This window comes from Apteryx mantelli, chromosome 7, assembly GCF_036417845.1.
Source record: "Apteryx mantelli isolate bAptMan1 chromosome 7, bAptMan1.hap1, whole genome shotgun sequence".
NCBI lineage: Eukaryota > Metazoa > Chordata > Aves > Apterygiformes > Apterygidae > Apteryx > Apteryx mantelli.
In genome coordinates this window covers 30,183,931-30,199,207 of record NC_089984.1, presented here as the reverse complement: position 1 = coordinate 30,199,207, position 15,277 = coordinate 30,183,931, and the positions used below count along the sequence as shown (strand labels likewise).

Genomic DNA, 15,277 nt, shown 5'->3' with positions numbered 1-15,277 from the left:
GATTTTAGCTGCAGAGAAAGACAAACTTGAATTAAGGAGCCAAAGAAAGGCAGACAGCAGAGATCTCTCTTTGTGGCCTCTTCCCACTCCCGGTAGGAATGACATCTGTTTCATTTCAGGGGCTTATCTATTTCTTTTTTAATTGTGCATTAACAAGAGATCTAATAAAGCCCAGGGAACAGATGCACAAATTTGAACCTGTTTTTCCACTTTTCGTTAACCTATTAATTATTTCAGCGCTTCTGTGCAGTTTTGCAGCTGTAGCTACATGAGCCTAGAGACATCATCCTCTGCCTGTTGCTGCTCAGGCAGAATTGAACCTGCTGCAGATACAGCCTGGCCCTTCAAGAAGTACATTTTGGGTTCAGCTGCTGTCTTTGTGGAGGTGGAGCAGTTAATACCAGAAAACCCTTTGCAGATACTGTGCCTCCACGAGGGCATCCTGCTGAAGCTGGCACGCTGCCGCTTTCTGCGATCGGACACATACTCCCGGCTGGAGGGATGAGTGCGACCATCCGCTGGGCTGCAGGGCTCTCTGGGCAGCCGCGTGCATGCGGCTGGTTGCAAACGTGCTTGTCCCACCGGGGGACATGCACCAGCAAGCAGAGTCTGGATGCTGCTGGCTGAGAGTGGGGTGGCCAGCCAGGGCTGGGGCCAAGCGCCGGGGACCCCTTCCTCCTCCAAAAATAGGCTGCAGCCAACTCAAGCCTCTCTCCTTCGGGGATGGGAGAGGGCAGGTGGGCAGAGCCAGGTTAGCATCACGCAGACACCGATGCTCCCAGTTCGGCTCCTGTGTGCCTGGCCAAGACAAGCGGCTCCCATGGGACAAGGAGCCCCCCCCCCCCCCCCCCCGAGCCCGGCACTGTCACCTCCCCTTGTCCCCTGCTGGATGACCATTTGCAGCACAGCAAGCCTCTCCAGGAAGGCTGCACGGGATGCCCGAGGGTTTCAGGGCTGATGCCAGCCCTTGCAGAGCTGCATGGCTCTTCCTCCTCTCTCCTGGCCCCCGGGCTGCCTCTCCCCCCAGTGCCTGGTCAAGCACAGTGTCCACACCTATCCCTGGGCTCCCCTTCCCAGGGAGCCAGGAGACCCATCTGCCAGCCCTGGCTAAGGACCGGACCCCTAAGACCAGCCAAAGGCAGAGCTGGCAACTGATTTAAAAAACCACTGCGTTTTATTTTTCATCCCTCCCCTCCAGCGTCTGCAGAGCTGCCCATTCAGAGCCTGAGTTAACACCCCGACTGCTTCGTGCCCCCCCCCCCCCGGTGTCTCCTGCCCTCCTTGCAAGGGGGCCTAGAGGCCATGTTCCCCCAAGGCTGCAGGTCCCTGCTGCCACCCTGGGGACAGTGAGACGCAGGACAGCAGGGGTGATGCCTGGCTCTGGTGCTCGGAGGAAAGGGTAGATTACAAAAAAGAGAGCTTAAAAACAGCTGGGTATTTCTCTCCTTGATTGTGGCAATTGCAAAGTGAATGAAATCTGAAGGTGACAGCACGGGAGAAATGGTCCAGGCATCGCTCCCAGGACATTGGTGTGCTCCCTCGGCAGAGGGGACAGGTCCCTTCCCTCCTGCCAGGAAGGGAGGCAGCTTCTGGAGAAAGGCCACGGAAGTGACTTGAGGCAGCGTTGTGGTTTGGTTCCCGGTGCTGGGCGCAGGCGACGGAGGGACGCCTGCTTTCGGAGGTAGGACTGCGCTCCAAGCATGGAAGCAGAGGAGCTGGCGCCTGCGACGGCGCGAGGCTCAAACAGGCTGGGCAGACCCCTCCTGCGCAAGGCAGCGGGGCCAGGAGGGAGGCACGGGAGGGCAGCCAAGGCCGGGCTGAGCGGGACGCAGGGAGGCAGGGACACGACCAGCATCACAGCAGGGGAAGCTTGGGAGAAGTCAACGCACCAGCTGCGACCTGGCCATGCAGGGCCACGGTCCTGCCTCCTCCAGACCCTCCTGGACATCCCCGGAGGATGGAGAAGACCCGCAAGGAGAGGGGGGTCAGTCGGAGCCAGGCGCAGCGCCCTGCGCTACCTTCCCTGCCCAAAAGCAGACAGGGTCTCTCCGGGGCAGGGAGCAGAGACGGCGCTGACCCCGAGGCTGGTCCCGACCCGATCCCCCCGGCCTGGCCGTGGGGGGGATCCGGCCGGACCGGCCGCTGTGCCCTGCGCGGGGCACGCAGGGCTGGCGGGGGCCGGAGGGGCGCGATGGCTCCCGGGGTAGCCTCCGTTCACAGTCCCTTGTTAAAACAGACGTACGGCACTTTGTCCCCGTGCTTGGCCACGATGCTGGCGCGCAGCTCCGGCTCGAGGTCAGCCAGCGCGAGGGAGCTGTGGGGAGAGGGGCAGGCGCTGAGACCCCCCACTCCAGCCCGCGCTCCTCTCCCCCGACCGCAGGCCCCCATGCCGGCTGGGCCGCCCTCCCTCCCTCCCCGTGGCCGTTCGAGGTCCCCCCGCGGTCCCCGGGCATCTTGCGGGCTCGCTTCAAAGACCCACCGGCCGGCCCTGCCGTACCCCGGTGCCAGTGCCGGGGGAAGAGCCCTGCCCACGGCGCTGGGGGTCCCGTTGCTCCCAGCGCAGCGCGTGCAGAGCGGGGGGACGCGCGCCCTCCTGCTGCCCTGGTGGGACGGCAGGCAGCGCCTCGGGCTGAAGGGCGGCTGCCCACCACGTCTCTCCCAGGACGGGCTAGGGGAGGAGGAAGGCTCCCGACTTTCCGCGTAGGAGGGGGAAGCAGCGGGACGGGTACCATCTCTGCGGGAAGAGGGCGCAGGCTGCCGGCACCATGAACAGGAGGCTGCGGGACAGAGAAGAGCAGCTTTCAAATCCCCTGCCGGGAAAGAGGTCTCTTTTCTCGGAGCCAGAGCCTCGCTCCGGGGACCGGCAGGACGTCGAGCAGCGAAATACTCACAAGCCCCCACACAGCAGCACTTGCAACGGCCCGTGGAGAACCCGGATCCTCTGCAAGGGAAGAGCAGGGAGCGAGCGCTGAGCCAGCGGCCGCGGCCGTGCGGCTCGCAGGGGCGGACAGGGAGGGCGACGCTCCTGCGGCAGAGCCGAACACCCAACGCCTCCAGGGTTCCCGCGGCCTCCCCTCGTCCGTCACCTACGAGTCCTTCGGGGCAACGCGAACCCAATGGGAGGCGGATGGAGCCGGGAGGGCCCCGGGCTCAGCAAACCCTCCTGCTTCATCCTCGGCATCCTGGCTGCCAAGGGGCTGGGGGAGCGGGGCCGGCTGGAAAACCGCGGCTGGAGCAGGAACTCACCTTCATGAAGGGGAATTTCTCCAGCCGCTCCATGATGATTGGCAGGATAACTAGGCACGGAGGGAAGAGGTCAGGGCCACCCCAGCAGGACCTGCCTGCCCCTGCCCGCGGTGCCCGGGGGCCGTGGCAGCGGCTGCTTGTGCCGGGGGTCTCCGGGCGACGGCTCGCCGCGGGGATCCGGCACGGGCCTTCCCACCCATCCATCACCAGGGGCCACGCGGTCCCTGCCGCGTGCCGGGCCGTGCTCCCGTCCCTCCTGGCTTGCTCCCCTGCGGCACGCCGAGGGCCCCGCGAAGGGCGAAGGGATGCTGGACCGCGGGATGAGGATCCAGGGCCAGAGAGAGCAAGACGCGGCCTCGTGGGGCCCCACCGCCACGCAACGCCCCACGTGCCCCACGGCTGCGGGATGGGGCAGGGAGGGCCGAGGCCAGGGGCTCTGGTGGAAACGGCAGGGTGGCGAGATCACTGTGGCCAGCTCCACCGGTGAGAGGAGCCCGAACGACCCCAGCGGTGCGGTGGCCACCTCCCCTCTCCCGCGCAGAGGGGAAACTGAGGCAGAGGAGGGCAAGCTGGAGGGTCCCACTTCTCCCCCCAAGGCAGGGGAGAGGACAGACGTGCCCGGGGCTGGCTGCACTCACTCATGCCCGGCGCCGCCATGGTGATCCTGGAGATGACGACCTGCGCGATGCCCTTCACCGCGGCCCTCTGAAGGCGAGAGCAGCCGGTGAGCCCGTGCCGTGCCGTGCCCGCCCCAGCCCCTCGCCCCGGCAGGCGGGCGGCGCGGGAGCTTGCAATCCCGCGGGGACTCACCCTGGAGCAGCCGAGCTCGTTGTTGTCCCCGTCCGTCACCGTGATCCCGTTGATGATCTCCCTGGAGGGGACAGAGGGCCGTGAGCCCTACGGCCCCTCTCCCCCCGGCCCCGTATTGCCCAGCGCCCCGAAGCGCCGGCGCAGGGTGAGGGGCTGCCGGGGCTCAAAGGACCCCAGCTGCCAACGCCGCCCTGGGCCACCAGCCCCGGCCGCCCCAGGGAGAGGTGGCCAGGGCGGAGGGGACCCGGCTCGGTTGCCCCGGGGCGCCGCGGTCCCTCGCCCGGGCAATGCTGCCATCTTCAGGGCACGGCTGCGAACAGAGTCCGTCCGTCCGTCCCCGCGGGACAGACGCCCGCCGGGGACCCCGGAGCCAGTCCCCAAACGTTCGGGCTGGGGATTGGGAGGCAACAAGGTTTGCTCGGTGTCGGGAGCAGCCGGGAGCTTCCCCCCCTGTCGGAGCAGGGCTCCCAGCCCCCAGCCCCCCTCCATCCCACCGGGAATGGCAGCCAGGGGTGACAGGTGCCAGGAAGGTCCCCAAAACCCTGCGGGTGCTTTCAGCGCCCATCCAGCGCCACGACACCAGGCTGGGGCTCCCCCGTGGCCGCATGCCGAAGAGCTCTGAAGCTGCCAGGACCTTAGGGATCTTCCGGACCAGCCCCAAGAATGGCTATTCTTACCCCAAAATTACCCCCCGTCCCTCTCGGGGCACCCGGCCGCGCACGGACACTTACTGCTGCCTCATCATCGGGATGTTGACGCAGTTGGCAGCGGCCACGGCGGCGAAGGGGACCCAGCGGGCAACCAAGGGGGGGGCTCGCTGCGGGAGAGGGGCCGGCGTCGGCACCGGAGGGCAGCATGGGGCCAGGTGCCGACGCCGGTGCTCCCGACAGGGACAACCCCAGCTCGGGGAGGGGGGTTTCGCGGCGCTGGTGGACGAGCGCGGGGACGCCCGCCTCGGAGGGCGCCAGCACCCTGGCGTCTCCCCCTGCCCCGTCCCCGTCCCCGTCCCGGCGTACCTTGGTGTAGAGGTTGAGTCCCACGGCGGTGGCCAGCGCCGTACCGGTGGCGGTGACGTAAGCCACCGCGATTTGCCTAGGCAGCGGTTCACGGAGGGAGGGAGGGAGGGGAGGTAAAAACCCCAGCGGCGGCTCGGCGACGCCAGCTCCCCGGGGAAGCGGTACCCCGAGAGGTCCCCGGGGCGCGACGGCCGTGCAGGGACGCGAGAGGCAAGAGCCGCCGCGCGGGGGCCCGGACCGCGGCTCGCCCGGGGGTCCGCGGGTCTCGCAGGGCGCCGGGAGGTCGCGACGCCCCGCGGGGGCACGCTCACCTCAGCGAGATGGGGGAGGCGGCGTTGCGGTTGGTGTAGTTGACGATGGCGTTGAAGGACTGGTTCACCCACTGCCAGAAAACCACGGCGGGCACCGTCCTGCGGAGGCAAGGGACCGGGAGAGCGTCCCGGCGGAGTCAGGGACCCGCGGCCCGTGCCCACGGCGGTGGAGGGGACGGCCAACAAAACGCCCCCGACTCCCTCCGTCCCGGCGTCTCCCAAGGGAAACCAAGGCACCGCCGGAGAGAGCCGCCCGCCCGAGGCCGAGCAGCGAGTCGGCGGCAGAGCCGGGACGTGAGCCCAGGAGCCCTGGCCGCGGTGGGGCGCGGGCGGAAGGCAGGGCAGCCCCGGGGGGCGTGAGCGAGCTTCGGGATGCGGGGAACGGGGTGACCCATCGGCGCCGGGAGATGCCCCCTTGCTGGCAAACCGGCCCAGCGAACGGGGGCGGGATGGGGAGGGGATCCCCCGGGAAGGGCAGCGGCGCCCCGGGCTCACCGGTAAAACTGCAGCATGCAGCCGGTGAGGGCCATGCCGCCCGGCACCTGGAAGGACATGCGCCCCAGCAGGTTCATCCTCTCGCCGCTGTCGGGGTGGAAGGCCGAGTCGTAGAGCGTCTTGGCGTAGCGCAGCTGCTCCCGGCTGCTCCCCGGCGGCACCAGCCCGGCCCTGCGAGCACGAGGCGTTGCGCCGGGGCGGCGCGGGACCTCAGCGAGCGGGAGGAGCGGCACGGGGCTCCCGCCGCGCTCCCGCCCCGGCGCCGGCCCCGCACCTGCAGCCGTCCACGAGGGCCTTGGCCCGGTCCAGCTCGGCCTCGGGCACCAGCGCCAGCCGCGGGTCGGTGATGGCGAGGAAATGCCGCAGGCGCCCCGCAAACGTGCCCTGGTCCCAGCGCGGGGCGTCGATGTCGAAGCCGGCCGTCATCTTCCTGCGGGTCTGGGCAAGGGAGATAGCGGCAGCGTGGGAGGGAGCTGCGGCTGAAACGCCGCGGGAACGGCGCGGGCTCCCAGTCACCGTGGCTGCGCTCGCGGGAGCGTTAAAGCGGGCAGGCGCCGTTGGTGGGTTGATATCTAACGGAGCAGCCGGCACTTTGCAGCCTGGCCTGGCAGCTGCACCCGCGCTGCCGCCTTTCGCAACGCGGCCCCCGGCCGGCCCCTGCGAGCGCCCAGCACTGCACCCCGCCGGGCATCTCGCTCCACAGCTCCTGTGGCACCGCAGTGCACCCTCCCATGGCACTGCATTGCACGACCCCCCAACGCAGCACTACACCACAATGCCCCCTGTAGCACTGCACTGCACTAGACTACACTGCATGTCCCCCGTAACACTACACTGCACTACACCGCACGCCCCCCGGCAGCACATGCACCCTGCAACACTACACTGCACTGCACCCCCCCCAGCAGCACAGCCCCCCTGTAACACAACACTACATTGCATTGCATTGCATTGCATTGCATTGCATTGCACTGCACCGCACGCCCCCGGCCCCGCGCCCCGACACCGCCTGGCCCCGCCCCCGCGGCGCGGCCCCGCCCCCGCGGCGCGGCCCCACGTGGCCCTACCTGTAGCGCCCCCAGACCCCTCGCGCGCCTTCCCCAGACCACGTGGGAACCACCTTCCCCCGGGCCCTGACGCGTGGCCGCCCTCAGCCAATCACAGCGAACCGGACCGCCGTGCCCGTCTCCCGCAGGGGCTCGCTGTGGAGGGGGTGGGGCGGTTTTGCGCGCATGCGCCGAGCTGGGGGGTGTGGCTAGATGGGGCCGTGGGCCGGGCTCCGCTCTCCTTCCCGCCTGCCGTCGGCACGTTCCGTACGCACCGCGGGAAGCGCTGACGTAGTGCGTAGCGGCGGCGTGTGCGTGACGCAGTTGCCCATGGTAACCCCGGAGCCGCGCAGAGGATGGTGAGTGGGGCGGGGGCGGCGGGGGGCCGCCCGCGACGGCGACGGCGGCGGCGCTGCGAGGGCCCCGGCTGCCTGGGGAGGCCCCGCCGGGGGGGCCGCGGGGCCGGGCCAGGCCAGGCCAGGCCAGGCCGGGGGGGGCCGCCGGGCCGCGAGCGACGAGGCCGCGGCCACGGCCACGGCCACGGCCATCCGACCGGGAGGCCTGGCAGGCCTGCAGCCGGGGGCGCCCAGCAGGGGCGGCGGGCCTGTCAGCAGCGGGCCGTGGGGGCTCAAGGGGAGCGGGGGGCCGAGGGGCCGGGAGCCCCCAGGCGGAGGGTGATGGGGCTGGGGGTCAAGGGAGAAGAGGCACCCGGCTGTGCCTCATGGGGGCTGTGACACTCAGCCAAGGGGTACTCGTAGGCCTGGGGACCATGTGAACTGAGGGCACTGAGCCAGGAGAGACCCTGACTGGGGTCCTGGAGGGAGCTGGAGGCCATGGGGGATCCAGAAGAGAGTGGATGAGGTACCGGCAGGGCCTGGGGGGCTTGAGGATGCTATGGGGAGCCTTGTTGGGTTGGGGGCCAGACTGAATACACTCTAGCTGGGCAAGGCAAGGAGGGCATGGGGGGGGGCTGGGTGCTCAGGAGGTCTGGGGGTAGCATACTCTAGTGGAGGGGCAAGTCATTGACAAACAGCCTTGCGGTGGGTGTTCAGTCAAGGCAGAGAAAACCTAGATGAAAGGTTGGCTGTTCAGGGGTGGGAGGACTGAGACATAGAGTGCTCAGGATCTGGAAGAGGCCTGGGAATTGGAGGGGATGAACAGCTTAGTCTGGTGAGTCCCTTGGGGAACCCAGTCAGTGTTGGCTGCCTAGGATATGTTGTTGGCATGCTGGGTGATCTGGGGGTTTCTGCTGGGAGGTGGGAATGTGAGGGAAAGTCTGAGCTGGAAAGAAGAGATAAGAGCACGCTGCGGGAAGGAGTGGGTGGGGTTTTGATACTGGTGAGAGAAAGAGAGGGTCCTGTGAGGAAAGGAGTGTTCAGGGGGAGAGAGGAATTGTTTGATAGGGAGCCATCTGGACTGGAGGGAGGAATGGGGGTCTTGGGTGCTGCAGAGGATCTAGTCATGAGGAATCAAGGTTGGGGTGAAGTTGGATCATGGAATGGGATGCTGGAAACAATTTGGGTGTAGATGTTGGAGTAGTTAGGGTTGGGACAAGTGAGATGCTGGCAGAGTCCAGCCAGGATCGGTAGGAAAGGATGGGGTTGTCAGGTAAGTGAGGGTCAGCAGATGGGTGGGTAAGAGAGCGCTGTGGTAGGAGGGCGGGCTGCATGCTAAGGATGCAGCGTGTGCAGACAGCACACGCAGAAGGAAGGAGCTGAACAGTCTCTGCCCAAGACGGGAGCTGTGTTTTGTCTAAGAGCCCCCTGGACACGGGCTTGATTAATGCTAGTGGGCAGCCTGGGAGGAGGCATAAATGAAAGCAGCAAAGGCAGCTCCTCATCTTCACCGGGTTAGTTCTGGCTGTGTCCCCACCTGTTTCATCCTGCTGGGCCACAGTGAAAGAGGCTGAGACAAGGTCTGTGGGCTCTGCTTTATTTTAGATCGGGTGATGATGGAGCATGTCACACTAGAGGCTGAAGCCATCACAGGATGGACATCTGCTGTAAAGATGAGGGCAGCTGCCTCCAGCAGTGCAGTGCTTTGTGGGACACATTTGGCCTGCAGCTGCTACTAGCCAAATCTGCTCTTCTGCCTTGTGATGTCCCAATAAGCTGGTGTGGTCTGGGATCTGGCTGCTGCTATCTGAGTGCTCTGTGTTTAGAGAGAGTGGACTGGGTGTTTTCCAGTGCCTGTGTTATATGATACAAGTTTTTATGCCTCTGTGTCTATTTTCCATTTCTGGGAGTTGTTTTTTGCATTGCAGCCTCTCAGAGAGGGTGGATCGCACTTTGGGGTGCCTGATGGACTGGCTGGGCTGGGCAGAGAGCTGGAGAGCTCTGTATTGTCTCTCAGGATTCTCAGCTTTCACTAAAACCGAATACGTCCTTAGCAGTAGAAACTCTCTGAAACACCAGTGAATATCCAAAGCAGATATGGCAGCCTTGGGCTCTGGGTCGGCAATCAGAAATGATCGAGGCAGCTTGACTTAACAATTTACTGCATGTCATCTGAGCCATGGTAGCTGACCATGATCGCGTTTCTGGCATGTCATGATTGCATTGGTAAGCGGTTAAACCCCTTTCCATGCCTGCCTGCTCTGACTCCAGTTATAGGAGGGTTAATGCTGAGGTTTAAATTATTGCAGTGTTCATCCAAGCGAGTGAGTACAGAAGGGAAGTGTCTTGTTCTGCAAACCACACCAGCATTTCTCACAGCTGTGGGACAGGGGTGGCAGCGGGTCATAGGTGGAGCACAGAGGGAAAGATGAGCCATGGAAATGCATAGCACAAGGGAAGCATAGGGCTGAAGTCTGTAGCTCTGCTACGCAGCATGTGTGGTGGTCTCACAGCAAGAGTGAAGTGAGCCTGAATTGCATGAAAGGGAATTCAGCTTTCAAAAGTTCTGGAAATGCTGTATGAAGCAGAGCTTGTGCCTTGTCACTGTAATAACAATCTTAGCTAGTGAGTTATTAATAGATATCAGGGCCAAAGGATCACCTGTGTTTTTCTGAAACCATTGATTGAAGATGACATCGTTGTGTCAAAAATAGGGTTGTCAAAGCCTGACCCCATTTTACAGATGAGGAAACTGAGTCATGGAGTGTCTAGATGACATTAGGCAGATTTTGTGGGGAGAGTGAAATATCAGCATATCTAAATGTGTAGTCAGACATCTTTCTTCTGGTCTTGAGCTCACGTTTCTAGAGAAAATGGCATGTATTTGTTGTCTCATGTAGGTGTACCTGATACCCTGAATTTGTTCCCTTTGTCTTTCATTGTTTGGAAATAAGGCTGTATTTAAAATGGCTCCATTTAAAAACACTTTCAAAAGCTCTAATAATGCCTTGTTGCTTCAGTTTGCCAGTATAGTTGCATGTCATGAGGTTTTTTTGTTTGCTTGTTTTTAATGGTTGCTGCAAGGTTAGTATGAGAAACTGCACGCAGCTAAGGCAGTATACCAACAACTGGACAAGACTTTGAAGCTCTGAAACCACCGGAGGGGAGACAAAGACTGTCGACACTGTCTGGTGTTGGGCATTAACTCTTCTCTGCACAGGACACAACACCTCCTTGAAATCTGCTAAAACCAGAGGAGTTTGATTTTAATTATGATGGAGGATTCATGCTGGTATTGGTTAGTATATAAAAACAGTGCTGTGCTGTGTGACCTCTTTGACAGAAAACTGTGTCAGTAGGTTTGAGCTGGAAAAACTCTTTAGGTGACTTGACTCCATTATATGTTAGATTTCAATGTAGAAAAGAAAGTCTGCATTGAATGACACCATATGGTGGAGACATGCAGCAAGCAAATGATTTTGTTGGGAGTTTTGCCAGAGTAAGAAGTATTGAATAAACTGTGCTCAATAGATTAATTTACTTTGGTTGTATTTTGAAAAGACTGGGTGATTTTATGACCATTAGTGACATTTGCAGTTCTGCAGCCGAAGATAAAGGTAATCAAACGTCATTCTTCAGGGCACCAGCTAATCAGTGCGGTTGTCAGGAAGGACTCCCCTCCTCCATCTCCGTGTGCCTAGAATTGTATACTGGACTAAGAATGTAGCCTCAAATATTATCTGCTGCTGAAGGCTGGATATTAGGCCCAAATAAACCACTTGTCCTTCCCCACTTCAGCTCCTCCTGCATGACTGTGAAACCATCGCTTACACCTCTTCCTCCACGCACTGGCTGTATCTTAACTCACTGTTTAAAAATGATGAACTACCATATTGCTTAAAGTAATTCCTGAGCCAGAGCTGCACTGTGCTAGGTGCTCTGCAAACAGAACAAGGAGATGTGCCCCACTCCGTGGAAATACAGGCTGCTTGAGGTGAGCGATAACTGAGTGATATGAGTGAGGAGAAGCCAAGACAGGTTCGAACTCGGCATGTTGGCTGCCTAACCTCATCAAGGACTGTAGGTGTGGCAGAGAAGGAATGAGCAGGAGATTCACGGGATGACTTTATGGATATTGTGTGAAGCTTCTCCCACAGTTGTAGGAAAGGCACAAAGAGGCTAGTTTGAGACTAGAGCTAGGCAGAGATGAGGCTGGCATCATGAGCCACTAGGAAACAGGAGCCGTCATCTCCACGGCAGATGAGCTTGGCTGGGAAGGGCCTTGAGGGTGAAGACAGGCCGCTTGCGGTTGAAGAAGCGGAAATGAGGGAGACCGTGCAGGGGTGTAAGGATGGGGGAAATGTGGTTGCAGTGCCAGGCTGAGATGCTGAGCTTTGTGGCTATATTGCATCTCAGTGAATTGATTTGATTTTAGCTAAATATCCACAGCTACTAGATAAGCAATAGCTAGTGACTGAGGGCGGTTTTATTCTAAATTCATTATCTGAGCTTTGTGGCTAATAAAGTTAAACAGAATACATTTACTTCTCTTTCCTAATAGGAATCCACTGTGCTCTTCAGTGGCTTGCAGGCCCTGCTTTATCCATGCCCTGGGTATCCAGCCCTCAGTACAAGGGGAAATTGTTCTTTCCATTATGGCCTTATATTGCCAATCTGATACAATATTTAAACAGATTATCTCAATGCTCTGTTTGTCCCAAACCAATTTTTGCTTTGGCCTATAAAGTGAATCTTCCTTTCAGCGGCTTCTGTGGTACAGGATGTAGTTACATGCATCAACTAGTTCAAAAGACCCATATACAGCATGGATTTAAAGCTGAATAAACCCACAAAACTGTTAGCTAGGACTATAAATGTCACTGTATTTTTATGTATGTGTATTTTTTTGAGAGAATGAGATTACTGCATACAGCTATAACTGAAAGCTCTTTGATAATTCAGTGGGTATTTTAAACCTAGCAATGATATACTTTCATAAAACCACACATCCTTGTTTTCTGAAGGATGTTAGTAAGACGGTTAGCTTTTCTTTCATGCTCAATGTGTTTATAAGTGCTCTTTCCCATTTAGTTGCATCTTGGACTTTAATGTCCATTCTGATTTCTTAGTAATTGTCAGGAATCTTTTTTTTTTTTTTCTTTTTGTATGTCCCCACTCACTGTCTGGAAAAGGCAGTCTTCTTGTTGCTGACCCCATCAGTCTGTCTCCTCATGGTGCTCATAAAGAAAACCCTCTCCACCAAGAACAAAGATGTTTTTAAATAAGCCAGTATGATATAAAACATACAGTTTGCTTAACTCAGAGGTGACTAAGAAGCGGTTGCTGGCTGACTGTCCCCAGCCTTGAGCTGCTCCGTATCACTGCCCTTCTCCAAAGGCTGCACACACGCTACCACGCTGTGCTGTTCATTATCTGAACAGCATCTGCAGTTCCCTCCTCTGTTACAGATGCCGCAGTCTGCTTAGTTTTGTGCAAATGACGTGCTGCCCGGATACGCTCCCGTGAGTCTTCTCAGCAGCTCCTCAGCCAGGTGACGTCTCCACCATCCTGCTCGAGACTTGTCCTGCTCCTCGCCCTGGGCACCCCAATGGGTGCGTACCACTGGCCTGGCTGCCAAACAGGCTTCTCACCTGGGCATCCCCTCTCCTCCACCTCAGCCTAGGTCCCTGCGGCTAGACATCTGCCTGTTTGCTGTACCACTGCAAAGGCCTGCTCCTCTCCTGTTGCTTTTAAGCATGCTCTTTGCACCAAATCTTCCCATTTTGTGGCTTCTCTGCTAGGCGTCTCCCATCAGCATCAAGAGGTCACTTCCTGACTCTCATCAGCCCAAGCTGGTTTCAGGGTTGGGTCTGCAAGCAGAGAAGTGCTAGTCCATCAGCATGTGTGCAGTAAAGGCTGCTTGTCCCACCCGGTGGTGGCACACAACAAAACTCATTTGAGTTATTTTTTCCAGTCTGCTAAGCTGTCAGGAAATGCTGTCTATCTTCTTGGCTACTGTGCTCCTAAGACCAATAAAAAAAATAAGTATGTTAGAAACCGTAATGATATATCTATGCATAGCTTTCCTTATTCTTAAATATTCACTAACTGGAGGGAGAATGCTGAGTAATAAGTTTTAAATAGTAATATCTACAGAATAGCAACAATTATAGTAGCCAAAACTGTTTGATTCTTGATTTAAGTTGTGTGTCCAGACCGTATAACCTATGCTGGCAGCTACTGAAATAAAGTCCACTTCTCTCTGTTGGCTTGCTTGTCTTCCACCTTTTAAATCAGCTTACTTTATACCTTAGAGAATACTTTTATTTCTAAATATATCCTCTCTTCTATTGGTTACCCCAGATAATCCTGTGATCAGCCATGCAGCAGTGTCACTTGAGCAGAATATGGAACGATGCTGATCGTTTTCTCGTAGGCTGTCATACTAGCCCAGAAATAGCATCCGTCTACAATGGGAGAAGCTCTATTAACATTTACAACTGTTCCTCTTCCCGACCCCTGAGAATTGCTCTGTGGTAGATAAGCAATACTCTGTAATACGTTTCTTTGCGCTCAGTATTTTGGAGTTGAATTCTGAAATATAAAGGCTCCTAATCCTGATCTGCTCTGGGATGCACTGCTCTGCTCTTAGCAAGTGGTACTGTGAATAGGATTAGCATTTCAACAACTTCTTTTTTTAACTGTGAGCAATAAACTAAAATAATAGGGCCTGATTCAGAGCTCTCTGAAGTCGGCAGTACTTCTGTGAAAGACTGCTGTTGCTGTTGGGTCAGGCCCATAAGAATACAAGAATAGGGAATTACTCAGCCTTTCCCTGGAAAGGTTGGAGATTGTGTGAATTTTAGAGAGTTCCTGCTCATGTGGGGTCTGTCCATACTGAATTTAAATCCATGTATTTACAAGCTAACTAAACACAATTGTAAATTTGACTGCAGGTGAAAAGAAAATGTTTGTTGTTAATCATGTAGTTAAAATTTGTGGGTTTTGGTGATGTCAAGGGCACTTAGGACATGCATATAAATAGGTAAACATTAGAGGTATTTCTGTCCCTGTTCCTTTTCCCTGCCATCAGACCTGTGGATGTACAAACTGTCATCGGGGCTGGGTATGAGATGAGCACTGTGGCTGGGGAAATGAGCCGTTGGGTGGGAGGGAGTTGCAGCAGTTGGCTGTACTGAACCCGGTGCTTCAAATTCATTAACTATGGGTCCATCAGCGAGAGCCAGCTGTAAGCATCTGGCCCTCAGGGCTCAGCGTGAGATGTTACAGGCCTGTACTCTTTGACTAAAAGCAGTTTGGGGATTTGCTGTGCCCGCACTGTGTGGGCATGGCATCTTCTACCACGCAGAGCCCATTCCTGATTAACATCTTGAGCTGGGCCTGGTTTTCCAGTTTTTGTACCAGCCTGTTTATGGTGTAGCGAATATAAAGGCAGAAGCCCAAGAAGCAGGGTAAGGGTAAGATTTCAATTCTGTTGTGGTTCCTTGCATGAGCTGTGAGTGTCTGAACCTCAGCTTTCGATGGTGCTTTTTAAAAGCACAGTCACAATTGCGATCATAACTTTCTACAAACATCCTTCCACCCTTTTTTAATAAGTTTCTCCTCTTCTCCCCCCCATCTCACACACGTCAGGCACACATTTTGAGCTGTGCCTGGTAATTAAATGGATAACTGATAAATTATTTCCAAAGCAGAGGGGTGGACCAAATCTAACTTGCATTTGAATCTCTGTGTATTTTCATACTGTGTTATTGAAAGCTTTGGCATCACGATCCATAGTGTGGTGTCCTTTCCAAAAACTCCACGCCACCTTTGTGCAGAGCTCTCTCATAAGCAGTCAAGAGCAGTTTTCCAAATGGCTGAGGTGGAGCTCTCCAGGAGCCGGCAGGAGGGCAGTGCTGCAAACTGAAGGCCTGTTGCAGCTGTGACAGTTGTACTGCGTCCTGCAGTTCTTTATCTTCAGGACAGGTTTCTGATTGCCATGATCTGGAGGGGAT

General features: G+C 57.8%; 2 protein-coding genes across 4 annotated transcripts in view; one reads left to right on the top strand and one right to left on the bottom strand.

The window, feature by feature from the left end:
* Positions 1–1,173: 1,173 nt before the first annotated feature.
* On the bottom strand, positions 1,174–7,079 carry SFXN2 (sideroflexin 2). The gene is made up of 12 exons (XM_067300189.1): positions 6,946–7,079; positions 6,153–6,316; positions 5,879–6,049; positions 5,384–5,482; positions 5,073–5,148; positions 4,788–4,873; positions 4,057–4,117; positions 3,885–3,951; positions 3,247–3,296; positions 2,892–2,941; positions 2,730–2,777; positions 1,174–2,314 (listed from the first exon to the last, which is right to left on the bottom strand). Exons 2-12 carry the CDS (start codon positions 6,302–6,304, stop codon positions 2,215–2,217), a joined length of 960 nt encoding a protein of 319 aa, XP_067156290.1. The 5' UTR covers positions 6,305–6,316; positions 6,946–7,079; the 3' UTR covers positions 1,174–2,214.
* Positions 7,080–7,145: 66 nt separating this feature from the next.
* ARL3 (ADP ribosylation factor like GTPase 3) overlaps positions 7,146–15,277 on the top strand; it is a 30,535-nt gene continuing 22,403 nt past the window's right edge. For 2 of the 3 annotated variants that reach the window (XM_067300186.1, XM_067300187.1), the window contains exon 1: positions 7,146–7,283. In XM_067300186.1, the coding sequence (XP_067156287.1) occupies positions 7,281–7,283 (3 nt within the window). In that variant the 5' untranslated portion in view covers positions 7,146–7,280. The remainder of the gene's footprint in view (positions 7,284–15,277) is intronic. The other variant, XM_067300188.1, reaches the window with a different exon arrangement.